Here is a 25,657-nt window from a genome sequence, read left to right on the forward strand (position 1 = left end):
AAGAGCCAGGACGTGTATGCTGAGAAGAGGCAACAAGCCAACCCAGTAACATAAAGGACCCATTTTCATTTACAGTCTAACTGTGTACTCTGTGCTAAGACTGTCTCACCTCCTATTTATCTGGTTTGTATAGTTCAGGTGCTCGAGGAGCAGACACAGTAAAAAGGCTGCAGGACTCTCCTGGGCTCCACTTGACTCATCTCTGAGTCGCCGTTATCCGTTAGTGTTTCCTTGTTTTGTTTTTCTTCTTTCATGCATCAAACAGGCAGAACGTAATAAACTGATACTTTGCTGATATTCAAATCATTGAAAAATTTATAAAACCTATATTAAATAAACTTTAAGGAAAAGTGCTTTACAGTAACCACATAATGTGATTCTGTGCACTTCATCTTAGCAGCTTTTTAGTAATTTGTTTATAACCGTATTTAGTGTAACTACTACTACTTCTCTTTCGGCATTTCCCATCAGGGGTCACCACAGCGAAGCATCCTTTTCCATCTCACTCTATCCTGGATATCTACACGCACACCAGCCAACCTCCTCAGTTATGACGTACCTTATTCAGTGTACAGTTTAAAAATAATAAAACTTGTTGGCCTGTTGGTGTTATAGTCCCAATCAGCCTGTTACAAATGACCATAAAGGAAGTTAACTCATGCCAGAGGCTGGAATAAAACAAGGGGCCTCCTACTTCCCAAGTTGATGAACCTACTACTCTACCTACTGAGCTACAAGGCAAATTAAGTAGTTAATGGACATAGAACCAGTAAATAGAGCCAGGATGGAAGAAAGGATGGAAGGAAGGAAGGAAAGATAGATGGATGGATGGATGGATGGATGGATAGATGGATAGATAGATGGATAGATAGATGGATGGATGGATAGATGGATAGATAGATGGATAGATAGATAGATAGGGTTTGATCTTCCTGAATTCTGGACCCACGGAGTTAAAGCCTTCAGCCCACAACCCTGGACCAACTGGTACAGCAGATGAATGACTTCATGCATTTTTACGTCTGTGTATTTTTATTCTGAATATTCTAGAAACATGTTCAACCCCAGGTACTTAATAGAATAAATGTGCATTGGCCTGGTTCTTAACGGGTTGTGATAACGGGTTACACCTCATTACTAACATTTAACTAAACAAAAACATTTCTGCTGAAACAGATTCCACTGTAAAATACTTAAAACAGCAGTGAAAAGAAAACCAAGAAAACTCAAATGAACAACTTTATTAAAAGTCCTCTCACTTAACACTAATATCAGGCGAAGATGAAAACACCTTGTGATAGATTCCTCAGCCTGCGCTAGAAGAAGTCTGCTGCCGACGGCCGTCGCTTACACGAGCTGCTCTTCACTTTGTGGATGGAGGGCGACTTCAACACTCCGAACTTGGGTTTCTGTTTGGGGTCAAAGGCCACGCGGGACGAGCCGTCTGGACTCACCAACAGGCTGCGATCTGTCTTCTTGAACTCTGCAGTAATAAGAACAGGAAAAAGGTCTGACTGATTACTACTACAGGATGTGAACCGCTCCAAGACGGGACACAAGTCGTTTGTTCAGAAAATACAGTGTCTGTGCAAACAGAACACACACAGAGATCCTTACCTGCAGTTTTGTTACTCTTTAGACCAAAGGTCACTTTCTTAGAGTCTGATTTGGGAGTTTGACACTTCTGTTAAACACAAACGCATTTTAACTGAAGTTAGTGAAACAAAGCTGCTAGTACTGCTGGATAGATAGTTTCATCATTTTAAGGAATAGAGATGGGCCGAGCCTGTCACACCGTTACCTTCCCCCTGGCCAGCGGGGTGCTGGGGCCTCCCTTGGCTTTGCAGAAGAGCGGCGTTGGGACAGAGACGTTGCTCTGAAACGTGATGAAGTCACTCATCGGGTGTGAGGCAGGCTTTGCCTTGTTTAGGTTAGCGCTCGGCGTCGACGACGGCCCTCCAACATCCTGCAGTGGGAAACCAGTTAATGTAATTAGATCCCATTAATGGGATCACACTTCATCCTCCAGTTTAGTGCCACTAACCTTTGCTCCAGCCTCCTCCAGCTCCTCAGCCTCATATTCAAACGTCACAGGGATCTTCCTCTTCTTGGGTGTCTTCCTGGAGGATGGTGTCTCAGAAACCACCTGGTTCCTGCCCTCTTTGGACTTCTTCTTCCTCGTGGGTGGTGCCGTTATGGTCTCAGCGTCCTGCCCTTCAGTGGTTTCTACTCCTGCTCTGATGTCCTGCTCTTTCTGCTTTAATCTCCTTTTCTTCTTTGTGCTTTGATTAGTGACCTCAGACATGTGACCTTTCTCTTCCTGCAGGACACTGTCCTCTGCCTTCTCTCCGGGCGTTGTGGTGGAATGATGCCAGGTCTCAGCAGGTTTTCCTTCCTCCTCAGTCTTGCGGCGCTTTTTCTTTTTTGTGGCTGAAACTTCAGACTGTGGTGGTGGGAGACCATCATCTGAGATCAGACCATTAGCATCTGATTCAGCCTGTCTGCCCCCAGGTTTCCCATTAACCGCTTTCTTTTTCTTCTTGGTTTCTTTGTGTGGTGCCTCAACACTTGCTGGTCTGGTCGGTTTCTGACCTTCTTGACTTCCTTTCTTTGAGAATGAAGCGTCTGCAACAGATGCCTCCTCCGGCTGAGCCGTGACCTTTTGCCACTCCTTGCCCTTCTCTCCCTTTTTCTTCTTCGTGGTTGGGGGTTGACTTTGGCCCAGAATGGCTTCTTCTAGAACTAACTTCTCAGAGTGAAGCAGGGTTTCTGCAGGTACAGATGTATTTGACGTCCCTGAGCATTCTTCATCTCCTGCACCTTGACTAGCTTTCTTATTCCTCCTCCTCTTCCTCTTCTTCCTCTTCTGATCGTTAGTACTAAGCTCAGCTTGTTCACCGTCATCATTGCTTATTGCGGCTGCCTTCTTTTTCCTCCCTGTTGTAGCAAAACACACATCAGTTTTGGGACTTTAATGCTTTTATGCAAGATATTTGCTGGCAGCTTAACGTGCATGTGTTGCCTTTACTTTTCTTAGCCGATGGTGCTCCCTCCTCACCCTCCGTAGGCGCTACTACTCTCTTCATCTTCTTCCTGCTGCCAAACATATCCTCATCCTCATCTGTGGACTCATCCTCTGGACATTCATCCTGAGGAAAGATGCCTGCATAGAGAGAGACAGCAAGTTAAAATTTGATGATTGCTTTTCTAGGCATATGCACTGTGAAAGATGAGCTTGAGGCTGTAACCACAGTTCCTACCTTCACTTAGGTCTCGCAGTCTGAGTCATCACAGGGCATGTGAAAAGAAGAAAACACATTAGACTGGATATTTTAAGTAATTTTTCTGTTGTTGAGGATGTGAACTGTCATCCAGCGTCTTGCTGATCAATTAGTAGGTTCTCTGACAAACTGATGTTGGATCTTTAAACTATCAGCTGTAAGTTATTTATATAAGCCATAACAACACAGAGCCAACAGAAACCTTTTTTAAAAAAAAAGGAACAGCAGAACACATAAAATGACGACAGATACTCGGACGAACATGTAACATCAGGTGATGCACAGAGAACAGTAGAGCTGGTAACTGGATCCACTCACACTTTGATGATGCTGTAGAGCTTCTGTCGGTTGTAGCTGGGCGAGCTGCTCTGGCTGGCCAACTCCAGCAGCTTGTCTGCCACTGCTGCATAGTCAAACTGAAAGGAAAGCGCATACAGATGTTACCAAAACGAATCAATCCATCAAACGAAGCATACACCAGAGAACAAGGAGAGGCGAAGAATGACGGACCACAAAGTCCAATTTTAGAGTTTAAGGAAACAACCAAATAAAGTTGTTTAACCATACTGGGAGTCACGGTTGGGTCCTAAACATGAGAACTTCAATCTTAAACACAGTTTTTAAAGTCAAAGGCCTGAGCCTAGAATAGAGTGTCCTTTACAGGAAGAAAGAGGGAGAAGCTTTACCTGTAGGACTGGTCCTATGTCGTCATCATTGTCACATGGCAGCTCTGGGTCCAAGTCTTCCAAATGATCAAAGTCATCGCCCTCATCCTTTGATTTACATCCTGTTGGAGCAAAATGTGACAGTGAAACGTGTCTAAATGTGAGCTAAAAGATCGAACAACAAATTAAACATTTGCAAATCCTTGGAATGAATTACTAAAGATGCTGGTACGAGCCTGAAGCAGTGATCCATGCAAACAAATTTATAGGTCACCTGATTTAGGCTCATTCATGTCAAATGACCATTTAATTAATTATTAATCAATTACTTAAATTAATGACTAATAAAACAGCCATAATAGCTGAGACTTACCATTGACCTGCTTCTCTTTATTGACAGGCCCTAAGCTCCTTTTCTTTTGTATCTGGTCTCCGTCATCGTCATCATCCTCTGCAGAAGCCTGCCCTGAGTCCGAGTCCGATTCAAGCGCTTTCACCTCCTTTATGAGGTCTTCGATGGCAAAGGGAGCCTGGTTGATAATGGTGCTGAAAATGCTGCTGCAGATGGCTCCAAAGAGAATTTGACTGTTGACGTGAGAAACAAAAGAACTTCAGACGCACTTCACACATTTTCTTTAAATGGCTCGACAAGTGTGAACCACGCTGGACTAGTCAGAATCTAATGGCTTTAGAGGAAAGCACCAAATGTCAGAGAGAAAGTGAAGTCAATCATTTTAATCTGATGTGGCAAAACACATTTTGACTGGAATGCCCTTCAAATGCATGTGAAGTAAAGGCAGGTGTCTTAATACTTTTGGTAACAGGGTGTATGTTCTATATCACAAAGCAATGGGTAGATAAAGCTTCAGATTAGATTATCAATGACTGTTATTCACACAGAAGAACCATGGCATCTAGTGTGTCCACACTGCAGCGAGCTGAACGCAGCAAACTAAACATGTTTACCTGTGCAAACGAAACCAATATACTATATAACCCTCCGGAGCCTCAGTCTCAGGTTACACTTATTAGACATCACATCCTAACATCATAACATCCTAAAAGGACGCGTAGACTTACTCTTTGGTTTCTGCTGCTTTGTTACAGAACGGCTCAATGAAGACCAGGTTCTGTTCAGCAGTGAGCTGGGAAAGAAGCAAAACATTGTACACCAGTTACCAAAACTGTAAGAAATTGATTAAAAATCTATTTAAGTTAAAACGTGATACTATTCCATCCTGATGTGAGCAGTGGAATCTCAGCTACATCACTGCCACAGTAGACCTTTGGTTAAACTCCACACCCAGTCAGTCAAGGCACTGAACCGAAACACATTATCGGGGAACAGTTGCAAACGCATCGTGGTACTCTACCTCTGCTGAACCCACAGCTGCCAGTTCAGTCAAGTACAGGTCCAGGATGTGAAGCTGTAGCTCGCTGGGGGCGGCACTGTCGCTCTGCAGGAGCTGAGTTGTCAGAAGCTCCAGAAACCGTCCCACCACACTGAGATACGGCAAACACTTCAGGTCAACACTAAATAACTCAAATACGAGGAGTAAGGCTGTGAGCGCACTTTTACACACTACCTGCTGTCCCAGTTTCTCTTCTTCAGCAACTCAAATGTCTGCTTGAACATGAAGCGAACCAGCTGTTGTAAGAGATTACAATAGACATGAGTAAGGTTTGTAACCAATGAAATCAATGACAAAAACAGAAATGATCAGTGTGAGTCACTGATGGGAGGTGATATTAAAACCAAATCAGGCTGTTGCCTGAACTACAGGTTTCGGTGGACGACCTTCACAAAGTGATGCAATTACCAAAGGAACAGCCAGAGTGAAATGTGTGACAGATCTTAAGTGATGTCAGCTGAGAAAACATTTCTACAGTCTACTGAGTTTCTTTCTGATCCTGCTGCTCTTTATTAACGTAAAATGTTTGTTATCCAGCCAATCAATGAAATAATCAACAGCAGGATTCTCCTCACACCGACCTGGAAGAACTTGTCCATTCGCAGCCTGTCGATACCAGTCCACTCTCTTTTAAACGTCTGCAGGAAGCTCTCTAGGTACAACATCTCTGTAGGAAATAACAGAAGTCCACATATCTACGTGACTCGTCCTGAGCTTTCTCACTTAGTCACGTCACTTCTCAGTCAATCGTCATTCACACTTACGTCCATTGAGATTGTGGAAGCTGTGGATCAAAGTGGATATCTGGTTTGACAGCTGCTCCTAAAGAAGAAACATGAAGAATGAAACATCTAACAAAGAAGCAGAAGATGGGGACGGTTGGTTAATATACTCATAGCCTACTGTTGGGACAGCCTGAAGCTGTGTATTTACATCTATGAACTTTATGGCTGATATGTATACTGAAGTCCTATTCTGACTGAAGATCAGATGTAAAAAATGCTGTTTGTGGAATAATTCTCATTTAAATCTTACTTTGCAGTAAGAAATAAATCACTATCCCAACACACCTTTTTTCAAGCTTTGTCACAGTGATATGGGTCCATCATTATATTCAACAACAAGAACTGACAAATGTATGCAACAAGCCACAAGCCAAAGCTAAGAGAAGGGGCCGTCACAGCCCCACATCCAAGGAGACAGGTTTGAACATTCACGTTTTGTAACATACACAACCATAAACAATACTATATGCAGTGAGTGAATTGCTTAGATAAATGTCCAACTATAAGGGCAAAAATAAGGTACTAGTGTAGTAATAGAAGTAGAGACGCCGGGGTCTGTTCACGCATTTATGTATCTGTAAAGCGACCTACCTGCAGCAGCGGCTTGTCCTGCATCCACAGGCAGTAGAAGAGGCCCTTCCACAGCTTGAGCAGCTCATCCCCCGTGAATCCACCTGTAAAGACACGTCTTTACAGTTCAGCAGGGGGACAAACATGCGTCTCTGACCTCACATGAACGCGAACACGTGCTGGACCACCGCCAGCATTTCTTTGTTGCTATACATTTATTTGGTTTACCACCATCAACTTTTACAGTTCTTGGTGTGAAGCCAGTAACTGTGTCAAAGCTGGAGCCGCTTGATGTCTTCTTTACCTGTGTCTTTCTGCGATCTGACGCTAATGTATTTCCTCAGTTTCTTCAGGGCCTTGGTCCGGATGGGCTTCTCGTTAGACGCTAATCTCTGTGCGAACTGAACCTCCGTGTCTTGGGTCGAAGCCATGCTCACGCCGTTTCACGTGGGGACACTCCACTGATCCGCTCTACCGTCTTCTCCCCACGTTTCACCCCTCGGCGCAGTCTGACAACGTCACCAGGTTTCTTCTTCTTCGGTGGTAGTAAATGTGCGTCACCGCCACCTGCCGAGGAAGATCAGGACTATTACGTCCGAATACACGAGGGTTTGAGTCAGACCCTGTTAGTTAATGCTGATTCTACATGTTTAATAGCTAATGGTCAAGACTTAAATAAGTGTGTTAATAAATTAAAGAAGAAACCAAACAAATCAATTGCACAAAATACATAAAGTCGGTACTAAACTTTGTAATTGGTGGATATTATAAAATATGTAAAAGCAGGATAAATGGAACTTAAGACTTGAGGAAAAAATTAAAAAATGCGGTTATTGGAAAGGCAGAGGTACTAGAAAGGCTAGATGTAATAAAGAATCTGTGTAATAATTAAGTAATAAAAAATAATGACATCATAGTGAAATATGAGGGCAAGTATGAGGGTACAGATGGATTAAAAATGACCAAGGATGGTATTGGTAAGAACAGGTTATGGTAAGCAATAGGTGGAAGAATAGGGATTCAAATTTTAGTGAGGAAAGAAAGTCATTCACTTTAATAAACAAGATTTAATTAAATTAATTATTTTTTTTATTATTAAATTAATAATATATCTATAGGAGAAACCTTAAGAATAAGAATAAGAATGCCTTTATTAGTCCCACAGTGGGTAAATTGTACCTCACAACAGCAACAGGACAGAAAACAGACAAACCATACAGTCCAAACTATTAGTCCAGTTCAGTTTATTGTTCACATGCACACCCAGGTATTTAGAAGAGTCCACTCTCTCAATGTCCCTCCCCTGGATCTGCATCGGTGGAAGGACAGCAGACTGTGTTAGGATAGATGGTGTTAAAAGCACCGGAAAAATCAAAGACCATTATCCTCAGAGAGCTGCTGGGCTTCTCCAGGTGAGAAAATGCTCAATGTAGGCGGAAGAGGATGGCGTCCTCTACTCCTATGGTTTTCAGGGTTTTCCACACCTCACAGACATTGTTCTGCTGCAACTGCTCCTCCATCTCCCTCCTGTAGCTGGCTTTGCCTTCACGGATTTTCCTCATCAGCTCCTTCTGCACCGTCCCCAGCTCCTCCCTGTCCCCTGATTTAAATGCTCTCTTCTTCTCCTTTAGCAGAGCTTTAATATCAGGGGTGATCCACGGCTTGTTGGTGGTGAAACACCAAACCCGCCTGGAGGGAACTGTCTTTTCACAGCAGAAGATGATGTAGTCCGTTACACAGTCTGTTATTGCGTTAATGTCTTCCCCACACAGTGGTGTTAAACAGTCCCTGAGAGCCTCCTCGCTCTCAGCTGTCCACCTCTTCACTGTGCGGGGCACCACCGGCTGCCTGTGTACAACAGGTTTATACACAGGCAGGAGATGCAGGATGTTGTGGTCAGCTCTGCCCAGCGGTGGGAGGGGGGATGAGCTGTAGGCCTCTTTAGTGTTGGCATAGATTAAGTGCAGTATTTTATTGTCAGGATTTTTTATTTTGTATTAACAAGAATAATTTATTTGCAGCGTAGATTTGATCAGTCTTTTCAAAAACTTTAGAGCTATGGGTTGATAAAAAAGCTAAGATTTAATTTGTGTTTGTAAAATCTCTATGTTATTACCTACAGTAGCAGTGGTTTAATGTTGCTTCTTTTGAACCACACAAACAAAATGCTTCTCCCCGTACACCAGATCAGACCCTGTGCTTTTTAGATGGAGACAGATCATTAATTTAGCTGATCCACCGTATTCCATCAGTTCGTTACTCTACGTTACTCTTGTTAAACAGAAAAGTGTGACACGTCCATGTGACGTGCGCCAGCTTGTTTCTACCCCTCCTGTGAGGGGCGGAGGGGCCCCAGGTGACGTCAGAGCACGAGAGCAGGCGCGTGCGCCGGGGACAGCCCAGCTGTGCCGATTTGCTTTGAGGTGACAGTCGCTAGCTTTCACACAAGGAAGTGGAGGAAATGTCGAAGCGCTGACGACTGGACAACCACGAACTGTGCGCTTCTCTCTGCGAGGTAAACCATCGGCGGAAACGAAGCGTTCGGGCTCCGCTTGTCCGTAAAAGCGAAGGTTGGACGTGTGTTTTACCCGCGACGTTAGCTAACGTTAGCGACGTCCACAAAGCAGCGCCCAAATGGCCAGACCCGTTTGTTAGTTTTTTCGTCTGGCTTCGTCGGTGCATTGTTGATAACTTACTGTTGAGTTCCGGTCAGACATGAGAACCAGCGTGGTATCGGTGACCCCGCACTGTAGCGTTGGGTTCCGATTCTGGCTCATTACAGGTGCACCGGCGCGTGACAGCTCTGTTCACTTCCGGTCAAGGTCTCAGAACGTCGTGTGTTCCTCACGTGTGTTCCTCACAAGCAATGTGCACGTGGCCAGCAGCCGAGAAAGTGGCAAAGGCGGCAGGTCTGACAGCCGGCCGTCTTCTGCGGCATAGCAGCCAAAATGCACGCAGACGCACAGAACGTGGTCGTTATCTGCACCATGACAGCCCGTAAGGCTGAAACAGAACGTTACCATGGTAACGAATGGTGATGTTCTGTCACAGCTCGGACAGGCTCCATCAAATCTCGACCCTTGCACCCGTCATAGAGCTGATCTGTAGGTTGGTCGTAAGTTGTGGACTGGTTGTGTTGATCAGAGGTTTGCTTCAGTTGATTCCTGTTTTTTGTCTATTTGTTGTTCCATACTCCTGCAGGCTCAGTCTAATCTTCCCCTTTTTTTCAGACTGGTGATGTGTGCTGTGACACGTGTCCTCCTCTTTGAGATACACTCCGGCAGCATCATCACCATGCCAGCACATAACTCCCCGTCCTCTACAGTGTGAGCTCAAGTTACCTTCCCGTCACTGCCATTGTCAACACCTTCATCTCAACATGGCCCCTATTCCTCCTGGGATCCGCCTGCTGGTTTCTTTCGACAGAGATCAGTGGTGAGTCAGAATCTTTGAGTCTCTGCCTAAAGCATGTCACCTCCTCTGAATTTGAATTCACTGTTTAGTCAGTCATGCTGCTTTTATTTCACTTCACTTAGAAATCATTTTCAGAATAAGACCTTTTTATTTTTGCAGTAAAACTAATTAATGAACAAAAGCAACATTATTAAATGTCATGCAAGTCAGCAAAATGATAATGAATTCAATTAGAGATAAAAAAAAGTATAAAAGCATTTTTTCCGCTTTGTATTCTTTTATCTTAAAGTAAAAGCCTCAGGCATCTGCTCTGCTGTGTTGTTGCATGTAAATGAGAATAACTATAGCACAGACTGATGAATCCACCCTCTGGTGAACTATCATCTCTGGCAACTTCTGTCTTTTCTGCTTGAGCAGTAATTTCAGCACCTGTCAACCTATACCACAGTTTAGGTTAACAGGTAACAGAAGGATTGTTGCTGTACAGCACATTATCTAGCTATCAGGTGTTGGAGATGCTTTTGATTTTTATTGTGAGCCTGTGACAAAGTTCCTGAATCCGGGGAGTGCACCTTGTAAATACCCGTACATTGTTGAAACCAGATTGTCCAGTTGTCAGGGGAAGCTGCGTCAGCCCTGCTGGTGTGACAGGATGTTTGACGTTCCAAGTTGTTCCAGTGTAACTGCTTTGAGTTTGCTTACGTCATAGAAGGGAGTTGTGCATTTTATTTATAAACCTCTTAATAATTTTTTTTATTTTAAAATCTAAACTGGTTTTAGAACATGTTGGAACATGGGACCTTATACAGCACATTTTTTAAATAAACTAAATAGTTTTATGTGCTTCAGCTGCTAAGCAGACGTAAGCATCAGGAAATTAAAGTGAAAATATACAGTCTAAGTTTAAAAATGAGAAAATGCAACAAAGACCTGAACCAGAAATGCTCGTCCGCCCTGCAATTAGCACAATGTATGTAAAGTATGTGTTGGTTTCTAGAACAAAACCTGTATCCGTTTCCGCTTTAGAGAACCTGATGCCTGTGCAGTAGGATGTTTGCTCTGCCCACATCTACACTACCCAGGTCCTTGTTATCACTTCCAGACAGGATCGCAAAGAACAAACGTTCCTATTAGGTTTGATATGCTGACACGGCTCTAAGACTAGTGTAAACATGACATACAGTAAGGACACAGAATGAACGTCATAGTAACGTAAACAGTAAAGCTAAAGGATATCCTGCATGTGTGAAACTGAGAATGTAATTTAGAAATAGTGAATTATAAAATTGTATTTGGCCTTGCCAGGAAAACACACAGAATCTGACCATATAATACATGAGGTTCAGATTTCATACTTTATACTTTTAAAATTCTACGCATATATTAGAAAATCTAGCATCTACATGTGTCACAGTCCCAGGTGTGTTCTGACCTCTCAGTGTAATGTCAGTGGTGCATTGTGTTCAGTAGAAAGGAGCTGTGAAGAATCCATTCTGCAGACAACCTCTCTGTCTTTTCAACCTGAGCCAACACTGCGCAGCGGGAGTGACTAGAGCTATCCCCACAGGCTGGGGATGGGGACTGTAGTCAAAGAGCTCTGGAGCAGTGGCTGAGCCCACACTGCCTTTTGCATTCCCGGTTCTCTGTTGTCATTTTGGTTTGACAGATTATGTCATTGTGTCATACCTGCTCATGGTGGACCTGAAAGGCATGATGTTGGCACACACCTGTTGTTTACCTCTGACTGTTTTGCACTATCTCAGTGCTTCCTTCTTTTATGCCCGCATCATTTTGCTGACTGAAGATTTGTCTACATTTACACAATCATACAGTCACCCTCACCTCCCTGGAAAGTTCAATTGCTAGGCAGTTGGAGACCTTTAACCCTCACAATAAATCTAAACTGCATATACAAACTTGATTCCTCTGTCTAAATCCCCAAGAGTGAATATTTTGTGGAAATGTTTTACTCAAAGGAAGTAATATTATATAATATAATAGTAGTAGTGTAGTCGTGTAGTAATAGTCATGGATCTGTTGTTGGAGCAGTTCCCACTGCAGCTCATCTGTGCTTTGTAGGGCCCAGAACCATTTCTGATTAAAGGGAACATTTGTCGGATATGAACCAGACAAAATGAATGAGCTCTGAACAAATTTGTTGTATTTTGTTTCACCAGTTTCACTGTTGGTTCTAACCGTTAATGCCTCAAAGCTAGAAATGAATGTGCTGGATCCACTAGTGCATTCAAGGCGTTTGAGTTGGTGTGATCCTCACGTCTCCTTCCTGTTTCTTTTCTGCAGGTACAGAGCTCTCACCTTTGTCCTCACCTTCCTGCTCTACACCAGTTTCCACCTCTCTCGGAAACCTATTAGCATTGTCAAGGTAACAGTCCAGTGTTAATAACAAGAAGCTGAACCTTTGGTGTGTTAGTCATCAAGTGACTTTGACGATTTTGACTGACGCTGTCAGTGTTTGGAGCAAAACACAGGGTTAGATGAAATGTACATATACAGGTGCATTCAATTATCACAATCAAAAGAAAGAAACATTTGAAATATATCAGTCTGTGTGTAATGAAAGAATATACTGTAATATACAAGTTTCACTTTTTGACTGGAATTAGTGAAATAAATCAACCTTTTGATGAGATTCTAATTATACGACCATCACCTGTATACAGTTACATAAATCTCTGATGCACTTTTTGTTGACAGAGCGAGCTTCATAAAAACTGCTCACCTCTCAGTGAGCTTTCTACCCTGGCCTCCAGCAGTGGCAGCCAGGAGCCCTCCCTGCCATCCCGCCAGACAGACATGGACTGTAGCTGGAAGCCTTTTGGTTGGTATCTGGGCACCCTATTACGTTACATGCACTGTGGTTTCCAACCCTTCTGAAGCAGGCGTGCCCAACCTATGGTCTAAGGGTCCAAACTGGCCACAGGGTGAATTTAAAAATAAGAAAATGCATTAAAGACCTGAACCAGAAATGACTGTTTAGTGTAAAGTTTGTGAATAGCTGTTAGACAGGTAGACAGTGACAATAGACAGGTAGGGGTGCAGCACTGAGACTCACAACCAACAGCAGCTCTAGGCTGAATACACCAGTACAATATCCAACCTACATTTCTACCTGCCCCCACCCTCATCAGCCAATGTGTCTTTTTCCTAAAAGAGTAAAATCAGGAAAAGAACAATGAACTCCTTCCTATTCATACAAGAGCTGAAGCAGTATCATTTTTGCCCTAACAATAAGAGAAAGTGGGAACGTACTGTTTTTATTGTTGCTCATGCTATGATTGTACTTGTCCAGCCCAGGATAAATATGGCCACTGAACTAAAATGAGTATGACACACCTGCTCTAAAGCATTAAAGTAATAATTATTCTTGTTGGAATTTCAATAAAAAGACAACATTTGTGTTTTGATGCATTGGACTGAACTGTACAATATGTGATGTTACTTTTAGATAAAGGCAACTACAAACAGCTGCTTGGAGCCATGGACTACTCTTTCCTCTGTGCCTATGCTATCGGCATGTACCTCAGGTGAGAAGCTATTGTAGTTTGGAGTCGGACACATTATGTTTACAGTATTTGTGATAGTCAGTGAAAATATAACAAGATACTGATGTCTGACACTCGGCCATTATCTTATTTTATATAACAGTGTACAGATGTGTTCATAAACATAGAGTTTGGGTGAAGAAAGTGCCAGAGAGAGTTGACATTGACACACACCATGAAGCTCGACAGAGGGTTGAAGGCAGCTTTTAGAAGTCGAGTCTAAAAAGATGTGTAAAGGATGAAAGACTTCAAAACCACTAGTTGGTAGTTAGCATTTCAGAATTGTTAATTGAAGTAACCTGTTGTAAACCTGTATTACCCCGTGCAGCGGCATCATTGGGGAGCGTTTGCCCATTCGGCTGTACCTGACTGTGGGGATGTTGACCAGTGGCCTGTTTACCTGCTTGTTTGGACTGGGTTACATCTACAACATCCACAGCCTGGGCTTCTATATAACGGTCCAGGTGAGATACATTGTAAAGCTTTAGTAACAAAATCATCATCCATCCATAACAAAGCACACAGACACATATCTGTACATGTTAATAACAAGGTTTCTACTATTCTAATATTTATGTGATTGATGCTGTTGTGATCTCAGGTGGCCAACGGGTTAGTCCAAACCACTGGCTGGCCCAGTGTGGTGACCTGCATTGGCAACTGGTTTGGAAAGGGGAGGTAAGAGCTAATGATATGCTTGTGTGATTTGAAAACCAGCAACCAGCTCTTCAGTTCAACAGGTTTATAAATAACTGCCCAACATCCTGAACACTTTATGTTTGTCTGTTTTTGCCATCTTGTCTTGTCAGGCGTGGGCTCATCATGGGGCTGTGGAATTCTCACACGTCAGTGGGCAACATCCTGGGCTCCCTAATTGCTGGCTACTGGGTGTCCTCTAATTGGGGCCTGTCTTTCATTGTACCAGGGCTCATCATCGCAGTCATGGGTGTCATTTGTTTTCTCTTCCTTATTGAACGTAAGTATTTGTTTTAGGTTCATTAAGCTTGATTATTTTTAACTTTGTTATATTAACTTTATGGTACATTTTTCCCTCTTTTAGACCCAAATGACCTAAAATCCATTTCTGCTCAAAAGTCTTCGCCAGGCAAGAGTATGGTGAGTATGATGTTTTTCTTTTTGAATAATAATTATATATTGTGTATATCAGAACACCTTGTATGACTTTAAGTCATACATTTTACATTACGTTTCATTTTAGTAGACTTTTATAGTCACTCTCTAGAGTCACAATCATGGTGTCTTGGAGGATACCTTGTTCTGACAGAATGAAATCCACCATTTCTCTCTTCAGTAGAGCCAGTAGCCACTGAAGACTAATTACAAAGTCAAAAGCTAACACATAAGCCATTTTCAAACTACAGCCCTGCTTTACTGGTGAGAAGGTGCCCCCTCATTAAGGCTCTTTTGCCTGTTATTTTGGCCAAACCCCAGCATCAGGGCATCCACAGTGTAGTATTTACATTACAGGGCAGTCAGACCTGACAGTCAACATGCCAACAGTACCAACAGGGGGCAAAACATTGGCAGCTTGGTTGGGCCATCAAGTGAACATAGCACACAACTCCTCAAAAGAAACTTGTAGAAATGTACAGAGAGGGAGAAGCACGACTCTGCCTCCATTCTACATGTAGAACCTCTAGAAGCAACAGTAGAACAGCTCTGAGAAAGAAGCACGAGGAGCTATGAGGTCTGGATGACAAGACGGAGCTGATCATTAAGAGCTTCAGCAGTTTGGATTCTTTCCTAGATTTCACTGGGATATAACTGTCTATCTTCCTGAGTCTAGTCAGTCTGGCTGCAGCCAGTGTCAGGAGTCAGTGTCAGCCAGTGTCGGGAGTTACCGTTGTTCAGCCTGGAGGCAACTAATGGTGGAGTCGTGGTTTAAACATTACTCTGACAAAAGAGCCTCCTAAATTTGGCCATAATCCCTAAAATGGAAGTAGGCGGTAGTGGACCAAGCACAGAACCCTGAGGCACTCCAAAGATGGAAGATTTGTCATTGTCTGTTCTGTTTAACAAATAGAACTGAAACCATCCCAGTGCTGTTCCTTTAATTCCGATGCTGTAATAATTTTGTGGTTTATTGTATCGATTGCAGCACTATGATCTAACCGGACAAGGACAGAAATTAGACCATTGTCGGAAGCTAAGAGAAGCTCATTCTAGATTATTCATTCTGGACTCTAACCAGGTGTTTCTGTGCTATGATGGATGTAAACCTTCATACAGGCTATTCCTACTCATGTTGTCACAGCGTTGAATTCTATAAATTGTAGAGATAAAGGGTAGATGGTTTTGACCTATAGTTGCTGGTTCTCCAGGGTCCAGAGTAGGTTTGACCACAGCCTGTGGTATGTAGCCTGTTAACAAACAAAAACAAAAGGTGGTATGTGTGACATGATTAACTGTCTCTTCAAGCAGGTTCAAACTAAGCATTGGAATGGTGTAAATGGACATACCGAAGTGTATCTACAATACAAGGACAACAAAGCTAAGGTGTGTATTACTAAATCATGTAAATCATCGTAGATCTTGAACCTACTCTATATATTAGATGAGGTTTTGTGTAAAGCCGACCAGAACCAAAGCCCAGCCAGACATCAGCAGAGTCTACCAACACTTAAAGTGAACAGCTTTTCAAGGTGACACATTATTACTTTGTAGTCAGAGTTTTCAGAAGGGATCTGTGCATTTTTAGAATTTTAAATTTTTGAATTTAAATGCCTCGTCACATGTACGCCCTTGTCCAGCTTCCCTCTAAAACTCATTTCACTGAATTCAACAACATGGCAGTGAAACTGTCAAGCTAGGTCTAAAAAAAAGCACTGTTGTTTAGTTAGAATCAAACCCAAGGTTCCGTCCTCTTCCTCAAATTCTGAGGTACCGTTATTGGAGCATTTCCCATCAGCGTGTGAACTGGTTCCTGATCCTCTCCATCACTGATTCTACTACGCCTGGTGTGCCAAGCTGTAAGTGTTGCACTTTTGACCTGTTCTGTTTTTTGTTTCATCGTTAGCCTGTAGATAGTAGCTACGTTAGCTGCGCAGTAATCCTACATGGCTAATGTGGCTACAGTACATTTAGCTTAGCTAAGAGAAGTTTGCATGAATGTTGGCTTAGCTAACATCCCAGCGTAGCCCGTCTGCACTGATGTGCAGCTCTTTTTGCTTGTAATAGACAAACACAACAACCACTTCTACTGTTGAGACTATTACTTCGTGCAGGGTGCTTCATCTTCAGTGTTGTGATTAGGGCCAGTGGGAAGCTGCAGTGGGACAGCCTTTGTACAGTAATACCGAAGCTGATTCACAAGTAACATCAGCTGTTCTGCAGAAGGGTTATTGTTAACACATTGCTGTAGCACAAGTAGAGTAAATGTCTCGGTAGCAGGAGGCTCCTACCGTGTTAGCATTGTGCTGCCATCACTCACACACATTTGTGTCTCTCCATGCCAAACAAAAGGCTTCTGGAGGTAAATGATGCTGCTGCTGCTGCTGCTGCTGCTGCTGCTGCTGCTGTGAACCTGATCCCTCCCTTCATCAACAGCTGCCTTGCTACAGATTCTGTTACTGCACTGCTGTAAAGACAAACCGAGCGTTTTTAGTTTTATCCTGACAAAGTAGCCTGTTTGTATTTATTTATTTATGAAACAAGGAAATATTTACTGAAGCAAAGGAGAAGAATGGAAAAAATATCATGTATTTATGATTATGTCAGATGGATCATGAACGTTACAGTTGACAGTTCTGCTTTGAATGTTTGTGGATCTGTCATCAGAGGAACTTGCAGCCACCCATGAACCACGCCAGGTGGTTTCACAGTGTAACTGCAGTGTTGCACATGTCATGTTTTAATAAAGTTGTTCTACCAAGCCTTTATCGGCCTTCCAGTCATCATTGTGGGCTTAGTACTTTTTTACATAACCTATTCACAGCAGATTAGGTCAGGTCTAACTAACTGTGTGTACGCATGTTCTAGGTCATTACTTTTGCACAATGTGCTTTTAAAACATATTAAACCCGGGATTTTTCTCAAATTGTCCATAGACATGAAACTCCAAAATGACCTCACTATAAATAAGAGATTTATGTGGTTTCAGATTGTTCTTTCATGTTGACCCGTGACTGAACTAATGAAGCAGTGTCATCAAGGAATGGCTCTGTAATGTAGCTGACTTTAACATGTTGTCTAATTCCATCCAGGCCTACTACTATTATGAGGATAGGATAGGATATCAAAGCAGGAAGGTCAGTTTCTTCAGGGCTCTCTTAATTTCTGCAGGCAGATCTGTCACATTTTATGGTGTACTCGGTAAAGGAAGAAGTCTTAGTTTGAATCCAAATTCCCATTTATTGAACTCCACCTTACATGTATCACGACACAATTATGACACATGGACACAATGGACATAACATAATTACGTGCCTCTAACAAGTTATTTGGATTCAATCTGAGATTTTCTTTTTTTCGACTGTAAACCTGGGTTGACCCAGTGGATTTATCTTTTCAACTTCAAACTTTGTCAATTTCAACATTTTCTAAAATGCAATAAAAGATGAAATCTGATTTATTTAATTTAGTTTATCCTTATAATTCTGCATTATTCTTAAGGATAGAGATGAGATACATACTTTAATGATTTAACCCATTTCACCCACCTCCCGTGGCAGAGCAGTGGGCTGCCACAGGTGGCGGCACCTGGGGAGCTAGTGTAAAGTTGCTTGCTCAAAGGCACACCTGGTGCCAGAGGTGGGGATGAAACCATGCCGATGTTGTACCCCAAAGCCACTAGACCTAGAGGCAGAGAAAATTAGTTAGCTGATAGTGGCTAATGTAGAGGCAAAGGATGTTTTAGAAAATCTCCTTACAAACTCTAACGCTAAGAAGAAAAAAAACAAATCCCAGATTAAAACTTTTATTGCCTTTTAGAACCCACTTTCTGGAAATTGCTTTTATATTTAGATTATTACATTTACAGAACAAGTGCAAGTTTCATGGAACATGTCTGTTTTCCAAAATCAAGTGGGGAATCTTGAAATTTTCTATTTAGTTGGGTAAAAATGTAAATAGCTGTTGCTTCTTCTCCCAAATGTGCCTTTGGGGATTAATAAATTGTGTACAGAAAGCCTCTGATCCAACCTGTGTTTGTCTGTCTGCCTTTTCAGAGTTATGACACTGAGCTGCTGTTGCCTAGAGACAGCGTGTGTGTCCCTGTGCAACCAGTTGTGGTAGTGAAGAATGAGTCGGAGCCGTCTGCTATCAGCTTCATGGGAGCCCTACAAATACCAGTCAGTTACTCAAACACTTCACTAAACATTACAACACGAGGAGCTGGTAACCATCCACCAAGAGATGTTTTTGCTTGTTGCCTCCTGGGGCAGCTCACCTTTATTTAGTGGCAGCTACCCCCTACTTTGTCTTTACCTTATTGTAAACATTTAGAAATGTGGCTCAAAGGGCACTAAACAATATTCCAATTGTTAAAATACTGTTTGTCACTGACTGTAACTGAGCAGAAGTCGCACTCTGCTTCAACCTGGATAAGCTGCATGGCTAATTAATGAGCACAGTATAATACTGTAACCAGAGCCACAGAGAGGCTACTCCAGAGGGTTTATAACATAATGTGTTGACGTGAACAGGTCAATTACACTATTCAACCAGCAGCTCTGTGTTAACACTTGCTCTGTGCTTTGTTTGACCTGCCAGGGGGTGATCGAGTTCTCTCTCTGTCTGCTGTTCGCCAAGTTGGTCAGCTACACCTTTCTTTTCTGGCTGCCGCTCTACATCACTAAAGCAGGTAAATGTCACCTTTCTAAACAGAAGTAATTATTATACTGGGTTGTGCTGCATGTCTCTGTCCTGCACCATTAACTCCAATATTGCAGAATGTTTGTGATATTTTATGAGACTGACCAACGTTTTGGCACAGACTTGAAGCTGCCCACTACCTGAACGTCTCTTTGACTGTTATGTCAGACTTAAGGAACTCCAACAAAATATTTTTTTGCTTGTGTTTATGTCTCAGCTCACCTAGATGCCAAGAAGGCTGGCGACCTCTCCACCCTGTTCGATGTTGGAGGAATTGTGGGTGGGTTCACAGTTTTTCTTATCTTGAGAAATAAGAGGTTTGTAGATGTCTTGTTGTTTAGACATTAGTGGGTTAGAATAATATTTATTGTGATCGTCACACTTTCAAAGGACTGTTGGACACATTTAATGATCATGTTACTGTAGATTAGGGGGTATGTTGTTTATTTGTATGCGTTGATATGGTGATAGGTGATATGCGTAGGGCTGGTGTTTGTACACATGTCTTGATTTTGGGTGTTTGTCCAATGCTCAGGAGGCATTTTTGCAGGGGTGATTTCTGATAAATTGGGGAAGAGAGCCACCACCTGTGCAGTTATGCTGCTCCTTGCAGCTCCCACAGTAAGTTTACATAAACACTCTCTAAACTGTCTCAGTAAATTTTAGTCCTAGTTTAGATTCTCAGTCACCCACATGACACCTGGCACCTGGACTTGTTCCTTTTCGGCTGAAACACGTCACTACCTGTCCTGGTAACTGCATCAGTCTGAGAAAAGGGAGCATAAATTTGTGGTCTTTATTCACCTTTTGACAGACTGGTGAAACTACCTGGACAGATAGCGAAACCTAAAAGGAGGTCCACGTATTCTGGAAGGATCTGTTCAAATGTAGCTGACAAATGAACCTAAGCTGAAGTAGTACTGACTGATACGTAGCTTCACTTACTGTTGTACTGCTGAAAGTGGAGCATTAGACAGGTTAAAGCCTTTCTTTGGCAAATCGCGTGCACTGACTCCGGCACAGTCAGTTTACCTGCTGTGTATCCAAGCCATTATTCTGCAGGGATGAAGGTGGCTGTGTCAGCCCCATCAATTTATCTTCATTTCTTCATGTTGCTAATCATTTGGTGTGCTTTGACATGTGTTCTTTGCCTTTTTGTTTCAGCTGTATGGCTTCTCCATGATCAGTCAGTTTGGTATTGGCCCAACCATCGGTAAGCACCAGATCTCAGAACAAATATGAAACCTGTTTTCTTACCTGCAATAGAAATGAAGAAGAAAGAAGAAAACCTTTCTTTGTCATATGTCACACTTGCAATGTTGCTATGAAATGGGTCCATCCCGTGAGGGAGCAGTGGGCTGCCACGCAGGGTGCCTGCGGAGCTAGTGCAGAGTTTCTTACTCAAGGAGACACCTGGTGCCTGAAGCAGGGCTTAAATGATACAAAAACGTTGTCAGACTTGTGTCTGGTCCCAAATGACGAGAGCTTGTCAAACCAGCAGATGTCTGTGCCACTTCACAAACACAAGTCACTCATTTGTTCCAGAGAGTTAACAAGGTAATGAACAAACTAAATTCAAAAAACGGATATTTTATTACAGCACTACAATGATTCGGAGCCACCTGCTGTAAGCTCAGTCACCAATGGACACTTTAAATATAGATGCGTTCATTACAGCTACACACATTCCTATTAGCTGTCACTAATATTAGCTGCAGGCTTAACTTGGTGCTTTAGGGTAAAACATTAGTAGGTGTTTTGTGACAGAGAGGAGGCACTAAGAGCATCTGCATTCTTAACGCACCGGAGGACTTACCTGCCATTTGACTTATTTTCCACATTTGCACTTTAGTAACATGCTTCCAGTTGCTTATTCGGGGCGTCCAGACAAACGTGTCTATATTCAGTAGCTGAGTCACTGTAATCATATGACCACTCACTCATTACCTGAACTGCTGCTGCTGCTGTTGCTGCTACGTGACCTTCAGATTAAAAGCCACAGTGTATGTCAGGAATCTCTTTTACAGAAGCAATTTTTACAATATTTTCATTAGTGTTTTGCAGTTTTTTCAGCTTTCTCTGGACTACACAAATTCTTCAAATCCTTTTCTACTTATTTCGAGATTCACTTGCTTCTGTAGTGTTTCAGCTAACGAAATTATGTTAAACAGGACTTTTACTAGTAGTATATGAAATATAGAAATCACCTCAGTCCTCAGAAACAGTCATTTCTACAGCCTCCAGCTCTTATTTGTCCTTTTCATTCTTCAGCTGCCTCCTTGGGTTTCTGTAATGGTCATACATTATTACATGTTGCATGTGGCTGTAGAAGCTTCATTACTGGGACTAACGGACTCTGCCTATGTTCCAGGTATGCTGCTGGTATGTGGAGGTCTAGTAAATGGACCATATTCACTTATCACGACGGCAGTGTCTGCAGATCTGGTGAGCATGAATAGTTCTCATCAAGTCATCAAACAGTTGAGCAAACGGTTAATGAGTTAGTCTTTAACTGTTAACTTTGATTTTAGGGGACCCATAAGAGCTTGAAAGGAAACGCCAAAGCACTGTCTACTGTCACTGCCATTATTGATGGCACAGGATCTGTGGGTGAGTATGTGCGGTGGCTGCAGTCGGACCTTTAAACCTTTAACTACAGTAGAATCAGAATTAGAGACCAGTGATGCGATCAATCAGTCTGAACTACTATTGGTGTAAGGTTATGCTGCTGGTGTGAGGCCTGTTGGTTCTATAGCTTAGTTTGGTTAGCATGCTATTTATGCAAAGCTTGGGTTTAATATCCAAGTGCAGCTTTAATTCTGTGTTTTTTTAATGGCACTTCTTATGTGTACATTTGTTCAAAAGCCACTAAGCTTCAGCAGGACATTAAAGAATTCCTCTGGAGTTAGGCTAAAACTCAACAGCATTATTATTGTTAGTTGTAGGACATTTTAGAGAAGTGTTTTTACATTCCAAAATGTAAATCATTCTTTAAACACAAAACCTCTGCATTAGGTTGTTTACTGTATGTTAATCAATCTATTAACTAAGATCCCAGCGGTGGGTGGTGGGACCTTATGATAAGAGAACAAACTCACAAATGAAGCACTTTGGCCAGATTAAAACCTGGCAAATGTAGCGGTATGTAACCTTTGTATTCGGTTCCAGGTGCAGCCCTGGGCCCCCTGCTGGCTGGCCTGCTCTCTGCAGGGGGCTGGGATCGGGTCTTCTATATGCTGATGACTGCTGACTTTCTTGCTTTGTTGGTTAGTGTGTTTTTTTTCACTTCATATTCAGACTGGGTTTTATTTATTATGTGTAACCTTTAGTACTGTAGCGTCTTTCAGCTCCCTGTTTTACTGTGTAATGCTTCACTCCCAAGGTTTCAGCAGCAGCTGTTTTTATTTAGGATGATCACAGTAGTCCAGCCTGAGCGAACAGAGTCGTTCTGACTTGGACTATTGCATCTTTAGTGGCTTGTTAGGCAGCAATGTCAACTTGTTCACTTCTTTAATGTCCTCTTCTAGTGCAGCGGGCTGGTTAAGTGAACCACACAGCGCTGAAGAACAACCATATCAACCGCTGTCTTAATGCCTTTGTGTTTTTGTATGTGCAGCTGTTGCTTCGCCTCGTGACAAAGGAGTTGGTCTCAACAAAATCCCATCCCATCTCTGCCGTAGAGTAAGTCCTTCTCACTGGTCCACCATTACATTACAACAAGCCCACATCCAGCCTGGTTCTGCTGGAGGTTTCTTCCTCGTTAGAGAGGGAGTTTTTCCTCTCCACTGTTGCTGTCAAATTAAATGCTTGCTGTATGTGGGATTTGTTGGGTTTAGTTGTGTGAGGTCTTAAACCTTACTTTGTAAAGTGCCTTGAGATAACTTTTTTGTGATTGGCGCTATATAAATAAAATTTAATTGAATTGAAAAATTTAATAAAAAGATGATTTTTCTAAAATCGTCTATTGTCCTCAAAGGTAAACAGTGTTGTAACAGAAATATGTTTCTGTGTTTCACAGGCTGAAGGAGCATTGAGAACTTTGACCACACTCGCTAAACTGGAACCACTAGAATGAGCTGAGCTACCAGACATTTTAATAACATGGATATCTCTGAAGACCTGAGTGATGAAGAAAGCAGCACAATTCATCTTTACACTCAGTAGCTCACTCTCCAGAGCTTTTAGCCTATTTACACTTGAATACAGCATTTATTGAGTCCACACATTAGTGAATGAATGTTAGCTGTAAGAAGTCTACCATTGATGTGTATAGTGGGAATTTGGGTAAGTTAGAAGTATCATAATTATTTTATTTATTATGTACAAAGTCTGTGCTCTTGTGGATCCTATTTGCACACACATCCTATTCTTTCCATGGAAGGCTGTCTGATCCAATCTGTTTCTCACCTTAGGTTTCTGACACTTAATTTGTCATCACAGAAACCCCATTATACACTGTCATGGCTTTGCCATATAAAGCAGTAGCCTCTGTCTGACCACCAAGCAGTTCAGTCCAGTTCTGTGTCAGCCATGTTTTTGCATGTGACCCTGCAGTAGAGAAGCAGACAGATTTGAGCAGCCGATAGGAAGGTGGAGTTTCAGCTGAACAGTGGCTTAAGACAGGTTCTGCTTCTCACACATGAATTTATTTACAATTTACCATATCGTGGTTTCTAAATGCATAGTGCTTTCAGCAGCTACTGTTAAAAAAACAATTGAGCTGTAAAAACAGATGATCACTGTTGGGCATTTTATTTGAGCAGCAGAAACAAATTATGTGGGAATGAGGTGGAGGCAGGAGTGTGAAAGTACGAAGCAGCAATGTAGCGTCTTAGTTATTTAACTCTTCTGGCTCTGAGGACCGTCTCATTTGTAGATGTGCAGGGAACACAGGACCTTATTCCAAGCCCGTCTGTATGAAGGGGACATATGAGACCACTGTAACTGATGTACTGTGCAGAAGTGGCTCTTTCACCTTTGCCTTACTGAACCAAAGACACTATGGGATCATATGATACTTTAAATAAAAGACGTGTATGTAGAAAATTACTTAACTTATTTTTTTATCAGTTATGTGGTGTTTTTTTCTGACTTTGCTATAATATGAAGGCTCCAAAAATATATTTTTCTAAGCCGAGTCTAGATAATGTGTTTGTAGTGTGGGACTGGATCCAGATGAATGTAAGGTGACAGAGCACATGCGTGCTTTAGTAGCACTGAGATGAGGTTTATCTCTGTAGTGTGTCAGTGGGCGGATGAGCACTTGAATCATTGAATTATTGTTTGCCTTGTTTGATTTATGATTTAATCGTGTCTAAAAACATGTTCCTGTGCAAAAGCTGAGGGTTTGGGTTTAATTGAGTTCAAAGCCCTTTGGGAAAAAATAAAGATTTCATTGAAGGGTTTGGCTTATTTTTTTATTGTTGAACCACATGAAGGAAAACAATTACTACATTTCACAAGAAAACCCTTTGCATCATATTAAAGATCAACACCTGCATATTTTTATTTAATTGGGCTATCTGTTCCCATGACACGTTGAGGCACATGACATGACTTGGTATGAAGAACATCCTCAGTGCATTAACGTCTAATATAGCTCGCTTACCTGAGCTCACATGATCAGCATGGGCAGGTGGGAGTGATGATGAGAAAACTACAGGCTGACTACGGGTTAATTGGTTAATTTTACTCTGCTGTTGGGAAAACTGACAACAAGATCTGAATTAAGTTTATATAATATATGTATGTATGTATGTATGTATGTATGTATGTATGTATGTATGTATGTATGTATGTATGTATGTATGTATGTGTGTATGTATATATGTATATATGTATGTGTGTATGTATATATGTATATATGTATGTATATATACATATATATATATATATATATATATATATATACATATATGTGTATGTGTGTGTGTGTGTGTGTGTGTGTGTGTGTGTGTGTGTGTGTGTATATATATTATATAATAAACATACAAATATATAATTTGTATGTTGAATTGCTGTGTTTTATACGATTTGGCGTTCTTTTATGAATTCTAACGCTTCACTTTGAATTTGCATATGTACATTTCATAATGAGTTCAGGGAGCAGAGCTGCTAAATCTGCAGTACAGCCCC

The 25,657-nt window shown here is 42.0% G+C and overlaps 2 protein-coding genes and 1 long non-coding RNA gene across 7 annotated transcripts; 2 read left to right on the top strand and 1 right to left on the bottom strand.

Moving 5' to 3' along the window:
* Positions 1-1,226: 1,226 nt before the first annotated feature.
* On the bottom strand, positions 1,227-9,533 carry LOC114847461 (ribosomal RNA processing protein 1 homolog A-like). 2 transcript variants are annotated; one of them, XM_029137247.3, is made up of 17 exons: positions 9,410-9,533; positions 7,018-7,280; positions 6,735-6,817; positions 6,123-6,180; positions 5,940-6,025; positions 5,533-5,594; positions 5,320-5,449; positions 5,027-5,091; positions 4,320-4,531; positions 3,968-4,068; positions 3,600-3,697; positions 3,261-3,280; positions 3,029-3,163; positions 2,045-2,937; positions 1,796-1,966; positions 1,618-1,684; positions 1,227-1,483 (listed from the first exon to the last, which is right to left on the bottom strand). In XM_029137247.3, exons 2-17 carry the CDS (start codon positions 7,142-7,144, stop codon positions 1,317-1,319), a joined length of 2,475 nt encoding a protein of 824 aa, XP_028993080.1. In that variant the 5' UTR covers positions 7,145-7,280; positions 9,410-9,533; the 3' UTR covers positions 1,227-1,316. The 2 variants fall into 2 exon arrangements, with proteins under 2 accessions (XP_028993080.1, XP_028993081.1); XM_029137248.3 differs by having other exon boundaries at positions 1,802-1,966; positions 9,410-9,530.
* slc37a1 (solute carrier family 37 member 1) lies at positions 9,067-24,922 on the top strand. 4 transcript variants are annotated; one of them, XM_029137254.3, is made up of 21 exons: positions 9,067-9,228; positions 9,944-10,148; positions 12,429-12,510; positions 12,843-12,966; positions 13,594-13,672; positions 14,019-14,154; positions 14,292-14,368; positions 14,500-14,666; positions 14,751-14,806; positions 16,130-16,207; positions 17,914-17,958; positions 18,877-18,999; positions 19,421-19,511; positions 19,740-19,802; positions 20,058-20,143; positions 20,687-20,735; positions 21,894-21,967; positions 22,054-22,132; positions 22,691-22,788; positions 23,139-23,203; positions 23,541-24,922. In XM_029137254.3, the coding sequence occupies exons 2-21, from the start codon at positions 10,093-10,095 to the stop codon at positions 23,554-23,556; spliced, it is 1,644 nt and encodes a 547-aa protein (XP_028993087.1). In that variant the 5' UTR covers positions 9,067-9,228; positions 9,944-10,092; the 3' UTR covers positions 23,557-24,922. The 4 variants fall into 4 exon arrangements, with proteins under 4 accessions (XP_028993087.1, XP_028993088.1, XP_028993090.1 ...); XM_029137255.3 differs by having other exon boundaries at positions 9,068-9,228; positions 16,133-16,207; XM_029137257.3 differs by lacking the exon at positions 17,914-17,958 and having other exon boundaries at positions 9,068-9,228.
* LOC121201889 (uncharacterized) lies at positions 16,214-17,587 on the top strand. The gene is made up of 2 exons (XR_005897075.1): positions 16,214-16,680; positions 17,174-17,587. It is a non-coding gene; the product is annotated as an uncharacterized LOC121201889 (long non-coding RNA).
* Positions 24,923-25,657: the final 735 nt, after the last annotated feature.

This window comes from Betta splendens, chromosome 21, assembly GCF_900634795.4.
Source record: "Betta splendens chromosome 21, fBetSpl5.4, whole genome shotgun sequence".
NCBI lineage: Eukaryota > Metazoa > Chordata > Actinopteri > Anabantiformes > Osphronemidae > Betta > Betta splendens.

Coding starts and splice junctions, on each gene's coding strand:
- LOC114847461 (XM_029137247.3), bottom strand. CDS start 7,144: ATGGCTTCGACCCAAGACACGGAGGTTCAGTTCGCACAGAGATTAGCG. Junction 6,026..6,122: donor CTTCCACAATCTCAATGGAC/GTAAGTGTGAAT, acceptor TATTTCCTACAG/AGATGTTGTACCTAGAGAGC. Junction 5,595..5,939: donor GAATGGACAAGTTCTTCCAG/GTCGGTGTGAGG, acceptor CTCTTACAACAG/CTGGTTCGCTTCATGTTCAA.
- slc37a1 (XM_029137254.3), top strand. CDS start 10,093: ATGGCCCCTATTCCTCCTGGGATCCGCCTGCTGGTTTCTTTCGACAGA. Junction 10,149..12,428: donor TCTTTCGACAGAGATCAGTG/GTGAGTCAGAAT, acceptor TCTTTTCTGCAG/GTACAGAGCTCTCACCTTTG. Junction 12,967..13,593: donor CTGTAGCTGGAAGCCTTTTG/GTTGGTATCTGG, acceptor TGTTACTTTTAG/ATAAAGGCAACTACAAACAG.